Below are 19,569 nucleotides of genomic sequence, written 5' to 3'. Positions count from 1 at the left end.
ACATTGTGGTACAATCGAAGGTGATGGACTTCTCCATAAGTATCAATGCAATTTCCCTGAACAATCTGCAGGGATCTAAAAAAAAAAAATACTACCCACAAGCAGAGGATAAACTGTGGGAGTAAAAACACCGCTGAAAAGCAACTGCTCGACCACAGGGTTGGAGGAGATAAGACTGAGGAGAGACTCTAAATGAACACTATAATGCAAACTCCAACAACAGGGAAAAGGGTTCGAGTCAAGAACACATGTGATAACCAGTGGAATCATGCGTCGGCTATGGGAGAGGGAAAGGCGGGGGGGGGGGGGGGGGGGAGGAAAAGAAAACGATCTTTGTTTCCAGTGAATAATGTATGAAAACGACCAAATAAAATAATATTAAAACTTAAAAAAAAAAAAAACAAAAAAAAAGAAGCTTCACTGATGGCCTGCCTAGGAGCCACCTGTGCTAGACTACACTCCACCCTCCCCCAGTGAAATGGACATTTCCTGTCCACTTTCTAAGTTGTCTTGGACATGAAAATTATTTCTTTCTGCCTTTTGTTGGTTTTGCCACTCTAGAATTTTTTTTTGAGACAATATTTTAAAGTTGTTTGGGGGGGGAATTTCTGCCTTTACTCTGTCATCTTGGCTCTACCTCCAAAGCTATAAAGTTTTATTGGAACTTTCAAAGTAGTAAGAATTTTTAGCATATATTAATGAGTATAAGGTCTTATCCTAGAAGCTAAATTAAGGTGATTTACAACCTTTGTTAATTTGGCTTTGGTTTTAAAAACTGTAATCTTTAAATCATTTAACAGTAGACAGAGTGCTGGGCCTAGAGTTAAGAACCTCTGGTTTCAAATCCAGCCTTAAATACTTACTGGCTATGTGACCCTGGATAAATAACTTAACTTTCATTTGCCTTAGCTGCCTCAACTATAAAATGAGGATAATGGGGGTGTTGTAGGGATCAAAAGAGAGAATATTTGTAAAAATGCTTAGCACTGTGCCTAGAACAAGGGAGATTCTTAATAAATGTGTATTCCTGGGGGACAGCTCAGTAACTCAGTGGATTGAGAGTCAGGCTTAGAGACAGGAGGTCCTGGGTTTAAATCTGGGTTCAGATACTTCCTAGCTGTATGATCCTGGGCAAGTCACTTAACCCCCATTGCCTAGTCCTTATCAGCCTTCTGCCTTGTGTAGTAAGCAAAGAAAACTGCATTTTGATAGATAGAGACATGTGACACAGAATCATATGGAACCCAGGTCAAGATTCCAAAGGAAGGTGTGGTCCCAACTGAAAACAGTCTTCTTGCTGAAGACTTGGTGGTATCTGTAATTTTCACCTATCTACAAGATATCTGGCCCCTGTGAGATACCAGCTTGAAGAGAGAGACTGCTTGAGCAGGCTGCTGGAAGCTAGAGTGAAAATCAAGAAAAAGACCATCAATCTCTACTGGGAATGGATTTGGACTTTACCTCTGGGATCTTGGCTCATACCTGGACTCTGTTTGTAAGGTTCTGTTTGGGGAAACAACTTATTTAGCTTAGGAAGTTAGCCAATAGGATAGTTATTGTTTTGGGGGTAAGATTTAGAAATTTCCCTTCTCCTTCTTACCCTCATTCCTATCCCATTTCCCCATTAGTGAGTTTATTAACCCCCTTAGAATCTTGACCCAGGGTCTCATGTGATTCTGTGTCACATGCCTCTGTCAATCAAAATGTAGTCTTTATTTGTTTACTACACGGGAACCAATAAAAGTATTGATTCTAAAGTGGAAGGTAAAGATTTTTAATAAACAAATGAATGAACAAATAAATAAATAAATAGATGCATATTCCCTTTTCTTTCCCTTCTCTCCTTTTCTTTTTCATTCCTTTCTTATTTTCTTTTCCTTCTTTCTCTACCCTTTCCTCCCCTTCCTTATTAAGTGGAAAGGCACTAAAGGGCAGTGGCTTAAGTACCAGTAATAGCAGGTATTATCTATAACCAAAGCTACAACTAGTAATTTTTTGAGCCAGGGCAAAAATAGCTGGAGGCTAAGGAGGAAAGTAATGTTAAGGATAGGCAGGCCACAGTAGATAGAGATTGGCACCCCCTCATCTGCAATCTAGCACATGCTAAAGAGGAGGGAAATGGTGGGCAAGGAAAGAGAAGCCTCTGAAGGGGCCTGGGCCTGGAGTGCCACCTTGGAGATGTCAGCACACTATATTGAGGTGAGGCATGGGGACAATGTTTGCTGTTGTGTAATCAGAATCTGCTCCCTGAGACTCCAATTCCCAGCATACCACTTTCCTTCTCACATTACATGCTAACATAGGGAGGATATAAGTTTTATGTAGCTGCTCACCCCCCTCTATCTCCATCCCTGATGGCAGCCGCTAAAGTGGGCTTTTTGGGGAGGCAGGAGAACTTACTCATGTGAGTTTACTTTTTGTTAGATAATTAGGTTTGAACTTCTATCTCTTTTATTTTATTTTATTTTCTACTTCAAGTGATTATTAATAAACTTTATAAAATGCTTGGATTTATTAATTTAAATCTTATATTATGGCAACCAGAAATCTAGAGTTTAGAACCCTAGCTCCACTCTAATTTGTAGAGCAGTTTTTGAAGACATATTTGTTTTAAAAGCCTGTGCCTCCCTGCTGGCTGGGGGTCCATGTGAGCCACTTTCCATGGGACTGGCCAAGTATATCCCTTTCCCTTACATTGCTAACAGCTGAGTGCTTGCTGCTGCCTTGGTAGCCCGGGTGTTTCTTTTAGGCAACAATTAGTCTCCTTTTTCTTGAGGAGACACTTCTACCCTCTTAACTTCTTGGCCACATGGCAGTGGAAGCAAGTGGCTCCCTGGCGTTTTTACACCTGGGGTGAGGGGAAGGAAGGTTACCTCTTTCAAACCTTTTAACTTTACTCCTAGCCAGTACATACTAGGCTAGAGCCACCTAGAGACATGAAGTAAATTTGCAACCAATTTAATAAGTAGAATTGCAAGCATGGCACCACTCTATGAAAGAGCAGTGCATTTACAAAGTTTTAGGATGTCTTTTCTTCCTACCATTCCTGGGTGCACTTGTCCTTGCAATTAGCTTATAAGTAATCCTGAGATTCAGTGGGGATATTCATCTCCCTACAACCCCTTGTCATTTTCACCTGCCCACTCTCTGCAACACATTCAATATGGGGTCTGTCCATACTATGCCCAGTGCAGGTATGGGGAACCTGAGAGGTGTAACCAAAGAAATCTAGATGGATGATGATACTGGGGTGGGGAAAGGACCTTAAAGAGCCTGGTGGCGAATTTTTAAGCCTTTTCAGACTCCACTGTTTTATTTATATTAACTATTTCAGTTTGTTCCCCTCCAAATAGTGAAGAAGTCTCTGTAACACAGCTATCAGAATTGGAGAAAAGGAGGGGCAGCTGGGTAGCTAAGTGGATTGAGAGTCAGGCCTAGAGACGAGAGGTCCTAGGTTCAAATCTGGCCTCAGACACTTCCCAGCTGTGTGACCCTGGTCAAGTCACTTAAGCCCCATTGCCTAGCCCTTACCACTCTTCTGCCTTGGAGCCAATACATGGTATCCAAGACAGAAGGTAATGGTTTAAAAAAAAAAGAATTGGGAAAAGAACTCTTGAATTTATTGCTCATAACCTGTCACATATATTGTATTTGCTGATTGTTTTAAGATTTAATTTTGTTTTTAAGTTCACCTATTAATCTAATCTATACTATTCTGTTACACTATGTCATTTTAAGCTTCTTTGTTTTGGCCATAAGCTATATTCTGTTACATTGTTTTTATCTGTACCTCCCCCTATGACTAGAATGGAGAAAATACCATTATAAAAGCCCACAGACAACTTGGACAAACCCTTTTCCATGGCAAAACCATAGGTCCTTATGGATGCTGGGTTTATCATCAGATCCATCAAAGTCACATATTGCCTATATATATCCTTTTGTTCCTTTTTGCCTTTGTTAATTGTCACATATATGAAGATGAATGAACTTCATCAAACTGGTTACAACACAACCTTCGGAGAATTTAATGACCTAAAAATTTCAAATTGATTTTAAGGGGTCTTCATATGTGGTATTTTTAGATATCTAGGAGCACCACTACCTCTGACTGATCATTTGCCTACCTCTGAGTTGTTTGTAACAAGAGCTATGGTTCTATTTAGTAGCTGAAGATACAGCACTGTTGTATTTCCCACCACCACATTTATAAAACTGCAATGGATGAGATATATAAAGACATGCCTTTTACTACTGTTACAATCTCATATATGAGGTCAGAAAGTTTTCCTAGGGGGCATAGTACTTATGGATGGCTCCTTAGAGAAAGCATTTCCCATGGAGCCTAGTGGCTTCTGGATGGCTTCTATTTTTGTAACTCTTCAGCTTACTCTACCCTTCCACCAGAAGGAACTAGATTCTTGGTGACATTTTAGACCCAAAAGGTTTTCATCAGCAGTAGGGAAGTTTTTCCAGGCTCTCTTGCCAAATTTTGGAATGATGGCAGTAATAGACTTTGTTAAAAAATATCTCAGCCAAGGATGAAAGATTGGCTAGATTGGGAGAACTTGTGACAAGTATCCATTAGCTTCAAAGTTTTTTTTTTAATGTCACACAGCAAGTGAGCTCTTGTGATTTAGAGGATTTGGGTACTTCTCTGAATGTGCATTACCTGTTATATTGCTGTTTTTAAAAAGTTGTTACTTGGTAAAAGTAATTTGCACTCACACTGTGGATCATGGCCAAGTTAAAAAGGAAATGAATGTCATTTTTCAGTGAGAAACCTCTGTACTGTGCCTCTCCTTGGCAAACAGGGTATGTCACTGAATGTGGACTATATATTTTTTATTTTAAAAATTGTTATTGTTTTTACTTGTATGTGCAATAGAGTATTGCACTCTTTTCACTCTCATTTTTTGTACTTGACGCACATAATACCAGTATTCATAGGGTTTTTTAAAAAATTAATTTATTTAGTCAATTTAGAACATTATTCCTTGGTTACAAGAATCACATTATTTCCCTCCCTCCCCTTTCCCCCACCATTCTCATATCCGCCGTGCAATTTCATTGGGTATTACATGTGTGCTTGATCAGAATCCATTTCCATGTTGTTGGTGTTTGCATTAGGATGTTCATTTAGAGTCTACCTCCCCAGCCATGTCCCCTTGACCTATATATTCAAGCAGTTGTTTTTCTTCTGTGTTTCTACTCCCACAGTTTTTCCTCTGAATGTGGTTAATGTTTTTTCTCATAGATTCCTGCAACTTGTTCAGGATCACTGCATTGCCACTAATGGAGAAGTCCATTACATTCGATTGTACCACAGTATATCGGTCTCAGTGTACAATGTTCTCCTGGTTCTGCTCCTTTCACTCTGCATCAATTCCTGGAGGTCATTCCAGTTCCCATGGAATTCCTCCAGGTTATTATTCCTTTGAGCACAATAGTATTCCATCACAAACATATACCACAATTTGTTCAGCCATTCCCCAATTGAAGGGCATCCTCTCATTTTCCAATTGTTTTGCCATCACAAAGAGCGCAGCTATGAATATTCTTGTACATGTCTTTTTCCTTATTATCTCTTTAGGGTACAAACCCAGCAGTGCTATGGCTGGTTCAAAGGGCAGACAGTCTTTTAGCGCCTGTTGGACATAGTTCCAAATTGCCCTCCAGAATGGTTGGATCAATTCATATCTCCACCAGCAATGCATTAATAGTTTTTTGATTTTGCACTAATATAAGTTTACAATATCCATTAGCCCTAATATTAATGCATACCCCAAAGTTTTAGACTATGGAAACTTGCCACTGATTATTAAATATTATGTGACTTTGATTAATGAATGTGTCTGATTCCAGGAGAAGGGATCACAAAAGAGTCACTATACCTAGAAGCACATGGTCAAGGAGACCAACCAATCCCACTGGGATTGATGAGAATCTGTGCCCAAACAGAGGACTTATTAGGGTTCAAGGAAGTGGCTGTTTGATGGCAGATGAAGGATTTCCTCGTGCCAGGTTTAGACAAAGTACTTCAGTTTAGCTGCCAAAAGGTAAAATTAGACCAGGAAATGATATTTCCCATTTGCTGCAAAAATCTAGTCCCTTTTCTGTCTTTCATAGTGTGGCAATTTTCTGTGGTCCTGGCTGCTCACTGTGTAAGTACATATTGCTGCAATGGTCCTATAGGCTTGTGGGACCTAAATCACTTTATTGGGCCCTGATTCTAGGATCTCTTATGGGCTTATTCTTGCTAACTCAGAATTTTTATATACTACTTAATTTTGCTTTTTTTTCCTTATCTTCTATTTGTTTTTTAAAATGTTTTTGACTTCCTTTTAACAATTATTCATATATTTCATAACCCATCCATGTATCCCAAGGTGATCCATGTGTTGGTCAACATCCTCTCCATGGGGGATTGCATAATTATCATAAAATTCTAGATTTATAAATTTTTTTCTTGTTTTTGAGTAATTTTAGGAGAAGAAACTTGCTACCGCCCCAAATCAAGAAAGTGAATTGTTTAGAGAAGGCACCATGGAGATGCCTGCATAAACCACGTACTGTAAACAAAAGATCCAAAATATACTTTGGGATGTAGTGAAATTGAAACGTGGGGGGTTAAATGCATTTATTTTGAATATAAACTCATGCCAAGAGGACTTCCCCCAATTGGTTTTTTGTCAATAAGCCTAGTAATCATTAGATTTGTTCTTTTTCTCTTTTATTTCCCTCTTATCCCCAAATTATTGTAATTACCCCTTAGAAAGTACAATATTGTATGTACCTCTAGTTGAAAATCTTTAGAGATATAAGTTGGTTATGTGTACTGATTCCATGGGGAAACTAAGCATGTAAATTTGGGAGATTTCTACATGCTTATTTTCCAATTAAATCACAGGGGGGATTATGTAATTAGAATCTGCTCCCCAGGATTCCAATTCCTAGCATCCCACTTTCCTTCTCATGTTACGTGCTAACATAGGGAGGATATAAGTTTTGTGTAGCCCTGCCCCTCTCTCTCTCTCCCTAATCCTAGCTGCTGAAGTGGGCTTTTTGGAGAGGCAGAAGAACTTACTCACATGGGTTTACTTTTTGTTAGATAATTAGGTTTGAACTTCTATCTCTTTTAGTTTATTTTCTTTCTACTTCAAGTGATTATTAATAAACTTTATAAAATATAATACTTGGGAGTTATTGATATTAATGTAAATCTTACACTATGAAGAGCAGAAATAATAAAGTTTGTGCCCTGGGATAAAGTTCTGTGGGCCTGATACCAGTTATGTTTCATCCTTCAACCCTTTCCTAAGTAACAGCTATTTCCTTTAGCCGCACCTTTGTACTGGGGATTGATCCTACACAATATTATAATAGGATGGTGGATAGAGAATAGAACAAATGGGGGGGAAGGAAAGAGAAGGGGGAAAAGGAAAAGGACTGAGAAAATATACAAAGAAACTGAGAGATAAAGGAAGATTGGGGAAATGAGAGGAGGGAGGAAATTAATGAAAAAATCTTATTTATAAGAGACGGACACCTAAGAACAATTTGAGTTTTTCCTTAGAAAAATGAAAGGGGTACACAGTGATCCATTCAGTTATTCACATTTAATAATTATCATAAAACGGTTGCTTTGCCTACTTGCTTTGATTAATTTCCCTTAAATCTAAATATTAATGCAACACAAATATTCACATGTTCCATAATACTGAAATGACCACAAAGAGAAGCAAAGAGCACTGCAAAATAAAGATTTCTTTTCTAATCAACCATTTTTTGCATATTAAATGTAAGAAGTAAATAAATAAATTTACTAGTTAAAGCAGAAAATCGTCATTAATTTCTTAAGTCTTACCAGGCATAGCATGTATGAGGTCACCACACAGAACAAAGAATTTAGGTTTGGGACTGAGCTTGTTAATAGCTTGTACAGCTTGTTGGGTTAATTTCATCTCCTCTTCCCATTCATCACCACCATTCTCACAGTCACCAACTGACCAGGCTTTCATCAGTCCAAACTGTGGATCTGCTCCCTGAACGAAGTAGAAGGGGGATTTCCATTGAAGCTCTTTTTCTTAAAAGGAAAATGGAAGAAATATAAAACTTCTTAAGGAAAATAGTAAAGTTAAAACAAAGTATTTTCTTAAATTAAGTAGATCATTTTAATAAGCTGTTGTTCAAACATATTATTTATTAAAAATCACATTCTTAATCTTTTTTTTTTGTCCCAGATCCCTTTGGCAGTCTGAAGAAGTCTACTGATCCTGTCTCAGAATAATGTTTTTAAATGCATAAAATAAAACAACAGGATTACAGAGGAAACTGATATTAAAATGCACTTACAAAAATGTTTTAAAATACTTTATGGAGCCCAAATTAAGAACCCCTAATCTAGAGCATTTTGTATTATATTAATTATGAGAGGTCATTTGACTAGTTGGCTAGAGAACTAACTTCAGGCTCAGAACGTCTTAGGTTCAAGCCTTGCCTCTGACATACAGGAAGGGCTACTCTGGGCAGCTAATTCACTTAACCTCTCAATGCTCCAGGCAACTCTAAGTTGCAAAAAAGGTACAGTTCTACCTTGGTAGAGGAAGTTCTTCCTCAAAACCCCTAGGCCTGTGAAATGGCATGTTTGACCAAGAAAAAACAGAGACTTGGTGACACCCAAATGCCAAAGAGAAACATATGGAAGGGCATATAGCCAGTGCAAAGAAAGAAGTGAAGTGGTTAGGACCAATAACCATATTTTACATAATTTTGACTTACTTTAAATGGTACAAACTCTAATACACGTGACCACTTCACAGAATTCATTATTCACACTTATAATTGTATATGCAATGAAGCCAAGCTGTTTCTTTAAGAATGGTAGAATCAAAAGTGAAATACAGAGCATTCATATAACATTGTATATATAATATTAGTTTTCAATAGCAAATTTTAAAGCCAAATTTTAAAACCATGAATGTGATGCTCTCTGAAACAGATTAAATACTTGAAAATTTTTATTCTTACTATAATGTCACTGTTTGCATTATTTAGAGATGAGCCAGCATTTTAATTATAAAACTTGGAACTTGAAATTTGATTAGCTGATTGAATATATAGGGCCATAATAAAATTCTGAAATTAGTCAACATGAAAAATTATAACATTTTAAAAACTGTAAGTTTAATTTGAATATGCATGGGGATAATGGCACTTCTGTGGGAGGGCTTCATTACTGCATCCCTATTTTATTGAATTGAATTTTGCAAGTCATTAATGTGTACCTTTAGAAAGTAAAGCTTTAAAAGGATATATATATACACACACATATATATGAGAATTATTTAAATGTTTTTCTATTTAACCTAGTTAAATCCTGGCTAAATAGTAAAATGTAAAAAAAAAAAACCCACAAAAACCAACAACCCTGCTATGTCTATTTCTTTTTTGGTTTTAGTTTCTGAAAGTGGACAGATTGTGGAGTTTTTCCATTATTCATATTTAGCAAAGATAATCTAAACTAGTTCTAACTACTTAGTTAAGGTTCAATTAGCTAAATAACAAAACATAAAAATTTCCATGTGTATTTTTTTAGTGTTCCTAAAGATAGAAAGTAATGGCTAAGGTCTCTTCCAGCTCTAAATTTATAGCCTATATTAAAGTTTCCTCAATGAGAAGTAAAGCTGGTTAGTAGACATAGTAGAAAAAAATTTGGATTTCGGATCAAGGGGCCTGATTTCTAATTCTGCCCCAGGCCCTTACTAGTTGACTGTGGTCAAATCACTTCTCAGTTTCACCTTCAAAAGGGAAGATACTGCATTTAGATTTACCTCAAAGGGTTATGAAGTTTAAAATACTTTGTGAACCTAAGAGCATTAAAAAAAAAAGGTATTTTTACTGCTGTTGCTATAAAAAGAGATTGCTACTTAAAAGAGATTAGGTTAGCAATCCACATCAGAAAAAATAGTGGATGAAAAATGTGTAATAACCAAATTATGAGATAGTTGGATAGAAAACTCAATGAATTAGTACAGCAATGAAAACATCTTGGACTGCCTACAGATGTACAATAAACTAGGTTCATAACTGAATAGGAGGAGGAATATGAAATGTATTATATTTGGGAAATAGTATACTGCTTTCAATAGTCTTAAGCTAGCTGTTCCTTGACAAGAAAGTCAATATTAATATCAGTATTTTCCCAGGGCTGACGTAGCTACAAAGAATTTAACATCAAAATCTCAGGAGAAACAACTTCAGTCACCCAAAGGGCAAAGTAATGCTAGTGCAGCAATGGGCAGTGTAACGATATAACAATAGACTACTGCATATTGCCAGGAATGGATTGTGTTAGAAATAGCATAAAAGGCATAGTCAAGGACATGTATGGCTAGAAAAAGATGTGGCCAGTCATTTAGTAAGAATAATGGAAAACAGATAGACAGCCTGAGTGTCACATAATATTTGTTTAAATTGTGATTTCATTGATTCAGAAGTTCATGCCAATCATGTATATCACAGCCCCTCCAGGACTGCCCATTCTGGGCAACCTGAAGACATACTCTCCCCCAAAATCACCACAGGAGTCTGCCTGTAGCACTGGAGGCCTTGTTTTCTCCTATCATCATGAGGTGCCAGTGGACTGTTATCTCTCATTCTGGCTATGTGACCAGTCCATTTTCTCTTTCTGTCACAAAATTCCTTGATTACTCCTTTACTCCTGTTCTTCAGAATGCCTTATTGGTTACTTGCTACAACCTGCTCACACTTATTATGTATCTCTGCATTGTTCTTTATGTGATACTCATCTTTAATTCTTTGGGAGCAGTGGTATTCTATATCTTGCTGCCATTTAGTAACACCAATAAAATATAAAATGGGAATATTTAAAAGATCTACTTTCTTAGGAAACTTGAGGTCAATAAAGAAGTCTTTCAGTCTACCAAAAGCTACCTAGTCCACTCTCCTCATACTTCTTGTTGCAGGGCTAAGGTCACTGTCTATCTGCACCATCCCTCCACATATATATATACACATATGTACATATATACTATTGAGCAAATTCAACAACATGACTGTCCAAATGCATGTTGAAATCTGAACAGCAGGTATTTTTCATCCATTTAATCTTTCCTGTGTGAATGGACTAGCCAAACTCCTTTGAGTGATTACTGACTTCCAGGAGAATCTGCTCCAGTATTCATAAAATAATAAAGAGAATCAGAGATAGTCCTCCAGTGCATTAAGTTGGTCCTTTATAGAAGATTCATGGAAGGACCTGAACAAAAATTCTAAAAGGTAAGAATGCAAAGATGGGATGCAATTTATACCAGTGACTGGAAAAGCAACAATGATAATAAAGTGATACACTTATGTATCACAATAAAGAAATTAGGTAAACATTAGTTAACAGTTCCACTTGGTCTTTTAGTGTTAAATTTCCTTTTCTCCTCTTCCAATTAGATTTATAATCCATAAAGTTCTCTATATATTTTATGACTTTTTCATAAAGCACACATATATTACTAACATAAAATTGTATTTATTATCTGTCATTTCCTCAATCAAATCTCAAGTGAATATGAAAAATAACTGCATAAAACTATGATGTATGCAATCAATAGTCAAGGTGAAAAGAGAATTCTAATTGTACATCTTCTAGAGTTGCTACAGTGATACCATCAAAACACAACTGTTCACAGTTAACTGAAAATCTTGGCTTTCTTTACAATTAACCTGAGCTGGCTGAGTGACTATCTCATGCTGACATCTTTCCAGTGTTTGTCATTCAGTCCATAAACATTTCTCAAGTACTTACTGTTTGCCTGGCCCTGTGCTAACACAAAGAAAGGCAAAAGAGTATCTGCCCTCAAAGGGCACCCAGTCTAACCATGAAGGTAATAAGCAAACTACTCTGGACAAACTGCACCCATATGCTGCATGTTAGATCCCCCCTTCCCCCTGCTCCAGTGCCTTACACCAGACAGGGGAGGGAGGAAGTGCTCCCACTGGGCTGCTGGGCAGAGGTGATGGGAGAAATGTCCTCAGGCTCAGTGGAGAGGGGGAAGGGAACAGCCCCCTCTGGCACATATGTCATAGGTTCACCCACACAGTTGTAAGACATGGTAACTGACTGAATATGAAGAATAAGGTAGAAGGGAAAGTCAAGGTTTACTTCAAAATTACTAACCTGGGTGACATCCAGGTGGCAATATCCATCAGACAGTCTATAAAAAATTAACTGTCGACACTCAAAAGTGAGATCTTTGACCAATAAGTCAAAATAATAGTGGAAGAACTAAATTATAGCAATATTGGCACTGGCACTATAAATAAAACCATAACTAATAAAGAAATTGCAACCAAATGGAAGTATGACTACAGACTCTTCTTAGAGAGAAAAATGTAAAATGTGAAGCTATTATGAGAACATGTCCTTAATACAGGTATTAAGAAGTTTTCTGGGCTATTCACTAAGGGCTGTCTGAGAAATTTGATAAATTATATATAACAACATATGTAAAGTAACATATATAAAAATGTATGTATATATGTAAACATATACATAAATAAGACACTCCAAGCCCTGACCAAAGCACTTTAAGTCCTAAAGCAGGAGTATGATGTACACATTTCTCACCTGTTTGGGAGAACAATTATTCACATCTCAATGTGTGATGTCTATGTCAATGATAATCAATGATGACTAAAAATATGGGTTTGATTTATTGTCTTGATTCTCTAGATTTGAAAAAGCATTAGAACTGCATATTGAATTTAAGAATCTGTGTACTCCCCTAGCCCCAGCCATTACAACTGTTAAACATTTATTAGCACAAGCTACATGGCCTCTCGGGCTTAGAGAAGGAAGCAATCTCCTGTAAACCTCAAATTTCCTTAGACTTATAATTGTTGAAAATTTCACCATTGGGATATTTCATACTTGGAAAATTTCTTACTGATTGTCTATTGGAATGGGAACCCCATTGGCATGGGAGGTTCCTTCTCTTCCCTTCTTAAGAGTACTTTAGGACAGAAACCCTTTGCTGAACAATGGAAAGGACTTTGACCTATGCTTGAGCATAGAACAGGAATTTCTTTGAGTCTTGATTGATTTTAGAATTGATACAATGGAGATACTCCACCCTATTCAGTCCTAATAAGATTGAGTAAGGGCTGCAGCCTAGATCAAAATTTAATTATTCCAATCTCTACCATACTCAAGTTAACAGGATTTAGAAAGGGCTGTAACAAAGGAGTATAGATTTAATCATTGGAAAATATGACCTTCAACAGACATGTGCAAAAAGCCAGAAACCTCTGGGCGGTCCTGGGTTAAGCGAGAGCCTCCATTGACAGGGAAATTGATGAAGAGTGATTGGTAGATGTGAGGACTGAGGGGAGGCAACTTGGATGGTTTCCTTAAAGATAGGAGGGTCTGGAGACTCGAGAGGTGGTGGTTGTTGAGTTTTTGGGTCGGTGTGGTTCCTGGGCTCTGAGGAAGCTTGCTCTGAAGGAAGCTGAAGGTGGGGGCCTCTGAGACTGTTTCTCCATTTTGGACACGTGAGTAATAGGGACTGATCTCTTTTCTTTGCCCCAGCTATCTAAGGGCTTGGGCCTTTTGGCCCAGCCTAAACAGAAGGGGTATTTAAGCCCTATTCCCTTCTCTCCCCTTTCTCTCTCTATATATATCTCTAATTCCTTTCTTGCTCCTATTGTAATTAAACTCCAAAAAAGGCTGACGGCTGACTTGAGTTTTTCATTTAGGAATTACATAGCTGATTCCTTGGCGACCTTAAATTAATATATATCAGTCTTTTAAAGTGATTCCCTTGTAACACTCCAGATTGGAGGAGACCTGGTGCCAGTAGGTTAACCACAACAACTGGCATATTCATATTGTTTTGAGGTTTGCAAAGTGCTTTACTTTCATTATCTCACTTGAGCCTCAGTATATCCCTAGTTGGAAGTCTCTTTGTGAATGGGACTTGGATAGGTCCAGTAGAAGTCATTCCCTTTAGCACCTTGGCCAGAGTTCAGTTTAGTTAAAGGTTTGGAAGATGCCTTTCAAATTTATCATTTATCAAATGACTCAGCCCATATTCCATGGAGATTCTAAGCTCTTTCTCAACTCTGACCCCAAAGGATTACTAATTCATTGAGTGATTAAAATTCATTTTCCTAAAGCAGAATTGAAAGAAATGAAGTATCAGATTAGAAATACAAAGAAGCAGGGCTGTATCTAGGTAGAATTTGAAATCTCAACTCTTCTGCAGTCATTACTACAGTGAAAATGAAATATCAGCTTTAAAACTACCTTATACAGTCCAAAGTCATAGCTTGCCCTAGTCAGTTTTCTTTATACCTAGTGTTTTCCAGGTACATTAGTACCTGGAAACATTAGTAGGGTATTTCCCCATGGACATTTTGGCCTCAGAAGTGAAGATTACAGAGTAATCTTTAGTCTCTGATTACCTCTTTTTATCTTTTATTGACTGGCAGGTCTGTTCCAACTGCTAATTTAATTCCTTCATAGACCTTTCAGGAGCTTTCAGAAACAGCAGTTAAACAAAGACCTGATGCATCACTCCCAGCTAGCCACTGGAGGGCACATGGTCAGGCACAGGTCTTCATGTGTCTCATGCATCCTCCCCTGGACCATCTTCTGGTCTCTTTTTCATGAAACATTTTCATCTGAAAAATGTTTCCTGCATGTTGTAATATTAGAATGACTTTAAGTGACTTTTCTGAAATTAAATGGTTTGGGTCAACTTAACTTCCTTTTTTCTCTTTGGCATCTAAATGTCAGGAAAAGGAAAAAAAACCTCTGAAAGATTCTAGATGAACCCAAATATGTAAAAGGAAGGGGGGGAGGAGTGTCCTCATGTACATAGGATTTCTTGCATTATACTAACACTAAAAGATATAAGCAGGACTAGAATAAATACTCAGGAGGCCTACCAGAAGGTGCTCTGCTCTCAAGTTGTATCAACTCCCTTCTTCTGCAGGGTTGTGAGCATAAGCAGGAGTGAGCAGGTCTAGTCACTTCAAGTTCTGACATCTTTTGCATATGGGCAAAAAGGGCCTACTTAAGTCTGAGAACTCCCAGATCTTATCAGTGTCTAAGCCTGGGTTCAGCCAAGACTAGGGATATGGATACATTCCCAATAATAATTCATAGTTTATTTGGAGCCCCGAATGCCTTTGAGATTCTAATCTTGTTTCAAATTTGCAAAACTTGAAAGGATTTCTCACTTATATATACGTACATTTATGGAATGAAATCAGAAGTGAAATACAACATTAAAACTCCTGAGCAGCTGAACACTAGAATCAAGTACTAGCCCATCTTATTTTCTGTACCTGTTTTTTTTTACAAGCACCTGAATACTTTTTTAGGTAAAAGTTAATGTGAGGAAATCTAATAGCTGGAGTGGGGAATCATGGTGGAAAATGTTTAGATGAAGATCAACAGAGATGAAATTATTATTAAAGCACACTACAGAATACAAAGAAATATATTATGAGTTTGGGAAATAGATCACAAGACTGGCACAGAGCTATGTATAAATGTGATGTTAAGTTTCCATTCAGTAAACATATGTTAAAAGTTTCTATTTGCCCAACAGTCATTAAGATTTTTACTTTGCCTTAGTGATAATTTAATCCTTTAAACAGAAGAACCAAGAATGGGAACTTCCATACTAGAGCTGATTTTCACCAACAATAAGGAACTGGCTGCTGGAATGGAACCAAGGGGAATCAAGGGGAAAATGGCAATTCCATTTTAGAATTTGTAACAAAGGAAAAAGATACTCATAGTTTCTAAGACTCCTTCAATATCAGGATCTTTGACAGTCTATTCCTAATGGCCATTACTTCTGGAGATGAAATAAAAATAACACATGATAGATAAAAGGTAGCAATAATCAACTTATTTTGCTTCTGTTCTCCCTGCCAAGTATAATCTTTGGTCTGCAAATGAAAGAACAAATTTGTTAAAAACAAGTTGAAATCCAACATAAATAGGCAGATAAGTAAGAGACTATATTCCAAACCTTTTGAGTTCAGGTTGCTAGGTCCAGCTGAACTATACACCTTAAGAGTACAGATGTTATTGTTGAGCTAGTCATTTATTTTTTTTTTTGGAAAGATGATGGGAAGAGTTAGTACAGGGCTGGAAAAAGTCTAATATAATGATTCAAATTATGGATAAGAGAGGTGGGTCTTTGTCTCCTGGAAAAATTCTTGAATACATTATTAAAGGCATAGTCAGCGAAAATATAGAGAAGGAAGTAGCAATCATGAAAAGTTAGTAAGGCTTAGTTAAAAAAAAAACATTCAACATCAATTTGCTTTTTCAATAGGGACTAATAAATTACTAAGTTGAATTCTATATCTACATATATTTTAGCTATATAAGCTATAAGCGATTAACCCATGCTTATGGACTTGATATAGAAATGTGGAGTAGTCAATTACATAGTTAAGTAAATTCAGAACAGGTTGAATGAATGACTGAATCCAAAAAGTAGTCATTAATGGTTTAATGTCAACTTGGAAGGAAATGTTCAATGAAGTATCTATCTCAGGGATCTATGCTTGGCTCTGTCCTATTCAACATTTTTAACAATGACTTAGATAAGGACACAGATGGTATGCTTGTCAAATTAGTAAATAACAAAAACCTAGTAGCATTAGCTACTTCCACCTAACACAATGTATGACAATGTCAGATCTTAAAAAAAAAGGTTGACAAGTTAGAACACTAAGGATGAATCCAAAAAGATGAACTTTAATAGGTATAAATATAAAGTTATATGCTCAAATTTTAAAAAATGAGCTTTTCAACTACAAAATGGAAGAGACATGGGAAGACAACAGTTCATATGAAAAAGATCTATGGGTTTTAGTTGACTGAAAATTCAATGAGTCAACAATACACTATATTAATTAACACTTAATTCAAATAATGCAAAATTTTATTTGAATAAATTACAAAATAGTTCAATGGATATGATATGGTTGGAGGTTTTTAACATACCACAAAAACTTCAGTCTACACTTGCCAATGGTTGTGTGTGGATGTGATGTGCTGTTGCATATCATATTACCAATAGTTATATTAAAGTTTTTTCAAACAAGCCCTTAACAAAATAGACAAAAGGAAGAATACTTCAGATAGAAACACTGCCAGTGAAAAAAAAGAAGAGTCTTATAATTACATTAAAACAGAAATTTGATGTAATAGAACAGCACAAATGTAGTTATTTTAAAATAAGTCTAAATTAGGAGATGTCAGAATATCTGGATCTATGGTATGGAACATTATAAAATATACATAGGATGAAAAAAAGAAAAAAGGCAAAATTGTTCCATAAAAGAAGTAGGTAATGTCTCTGTTTCTATTTCTGAGAATATTTTTGGTAGCATAGCATTAATTATTCCTTAAATATTTGACAAAAATTACCTGGAAATTGATCTGGTCAGAGTAGGAATTTTTTCTTTAGCAGTTCATGGCTTGTTCAATTTCTTTTTCTGACTGAGTACTTTAATGTTTCTACTTCTTATTTTGTTAGTTTGGGACTTCATATTGTCTAGATAATCATCAATTTCCCTTGAATTCTCAGTTTTGTTATTGTTTACCTATGATAGGTTCTGATTTTTTTGTTAAATACTTACCTTCCATCTTGGAATCAATATTGGTTCCAAGGCAGAAGAGTAAAGTAAGGGACTTACCCAGGATCACACAGCTGGGAAGTATCTGAGGCTAGATTTGAATTTAGGACCTCCCGTGTTTAGGCCTGGCTCTCAATCCACTGAGCTACCTCGCCCAGGTACTGATTTTTTAAGTTAAAATATCTGTTTAAAAAGCCTTTGATTATGAACACCAAATCTAAGGCATAAAATGGGAAAATGCATGTTCATCAAAGATGTTCACTGATATTGTATGTGGTGATCAGGATCAAAAATGTTCACTGATATTGTGTGTGATGATCAGGGACCACACAAACCCATCCTTCCCTTAGTTTCTGTGGAGGGCAGTGATGTTATATTCCTTACTGGCTTTCCCTGATTCAAAGGGTACCACGCTATATTGGTACAATATGTTTACTACACCAAGTTTAAGATGACTCACTGTATTTTTAAAAAAACCTTTACCTTCTATCTTAGAATTGATACAAAGTATTGGTTCAAAGGCAGAAGAGTAGCAAAGGCCAGGCAACTGGGGTTAAATGACTTGCCCTGGGTTACAGTGTGTATGGAACTAAAGTTCAGCCCATGTCCTCCTATTTCCCTGTCTAGTTCTCTATCAACTGAGTAACCTAGCAGCCTTAAGATGACTCACTTTATCTCACATCACAGACCTCCTAACTAGAGAATGTCAGTAAGCCATAATTCCTGGCTGCCCACTCGTGAAGAAAACCTTAAGTTTCCACAGCCTTCTCTTTAAAAAGGAGTATTAGGCATTAAAATCAGAGGACACACATTCAAATCCTAGTTTTGTTTCCTGTGTAACTTTGGACAACTCAAATAACTACATTAAGTCTCAGTTTTTTCATGTATAAAATGGGCAGATGAAATGCTGAATTCCTTTCTAGCTCAATGTTCTATATGATCTGCTTAACCCCGACCCATCAAACATTTCTAACTTGAACAATTTACAACCTGTCAGATGAAGACTGTCCTTTTTATATAGCACATATCTTCTGAATATCTGAAGCATAGACAAGAGTCCTTGAAAATCTCTGCTGTCATAATTTCTTCCATAGTACACTTCACTGCACACTTTAGAATTGCAATAAAAACAGTCCACTTGTCCATCCTAAACATGGCCTTCTAGATGAACTAGTGTCGCCTCCTCCTCTGCACTTGGTCTGTATGCCGCAGTCCTTATAGTGATGGACTACAAGGGGAAGCTGGAGGCTACCTAGGCTAATCTTTGGTATACCACAGGAGTATTTGAAATAGAATATGGATTGTTGAGCACTACTCCATTCTGCATTCCTGACATCTCCACCTAGATCACTGTTGGCAAAGTATTGGCACACATATATGGCCTGCACTGGGGAAAGCTACTCCATTCCCCCTCTTCCCAAGGCCCAAGGGCATTTTTTGCATGCTCTGCTCCTCTGTCCAGCTGCCCAAAGCAAGCACTTCCTTCCTCTACTAGCCTTGGTAATGTGGGGCATTCAGACAGCTTGAATTTGCCCTCTGGGCACTTGAACTTAAAAAGGTTCTCCACACTGATCTAGATGCCTATAGGCTGGTCTAACTCTACATGCCTAAAACATCATTTTCCTTTCTAAACCTCTCTCCAGGAGGCAGCTGGGTGGCTCAGTGGATTGAGAGCCTGGCCTAGAGACCAGAGGCCCAGGGTTCAAATCTGGCCTAAGATACTTCCTAGCTGGGTGACCCTGGGCAAGTCACTTAACTTCCATTGCCTAGTCCTTACTGCTTTTCTGCCTTGGAACCAATATTTAGTATAGAAGGTAAGGGTTTTAAATTTAAAAAATAAAAATAAAGATAAAATAAACTCTCTCCCCACTCTATTCCATCTCTAAT

At 37.1% G+C, this 19,569-nt stretch overlaps 1 protein-coding gene across 1 annotated transcript in view; it reads right to left on the bottom strand.

The window, feature by feature from the left end:
* The window catches only part of CPPED1 (calcineurin like phosphoesterase domain containing 1), a 146,235-nt gene that overhangs the window by 102,949 nt on the left and 23,717 nt on the right, over window positions 1-19,569 (bottom strand). The window contains exon 2 of the mRNA XM_007498620.3: window positions 7,868-8,086. Within this exon, the coding sequence (XP_007498682.1) occupies window positions 7,868-8,086 (219 nt within the window). The remainder of the gene's footprint in view (window positions 1-7,867; window positions 8,087-19,569) is intronic.

This window comes from Monodelphis domestica, chromosome 7, assembly GCF_027887165.1.
Source record: "Monodelphis domestica isolate mMonDom1 chromosome 7, mMonDom1.pri, whole genome shotgun sequence".
Lineage (NCBI taxonomy): Eukaryota > Metazoa > Chordata > Mammalia > Didelphimorphia > Didelphidae > Monodelphis > Monodelphis domestica.
Note: the sequence above shows the minus strand (reverse complement) of the source record. Positions and strands in the feature narration are given on the sequence as shown.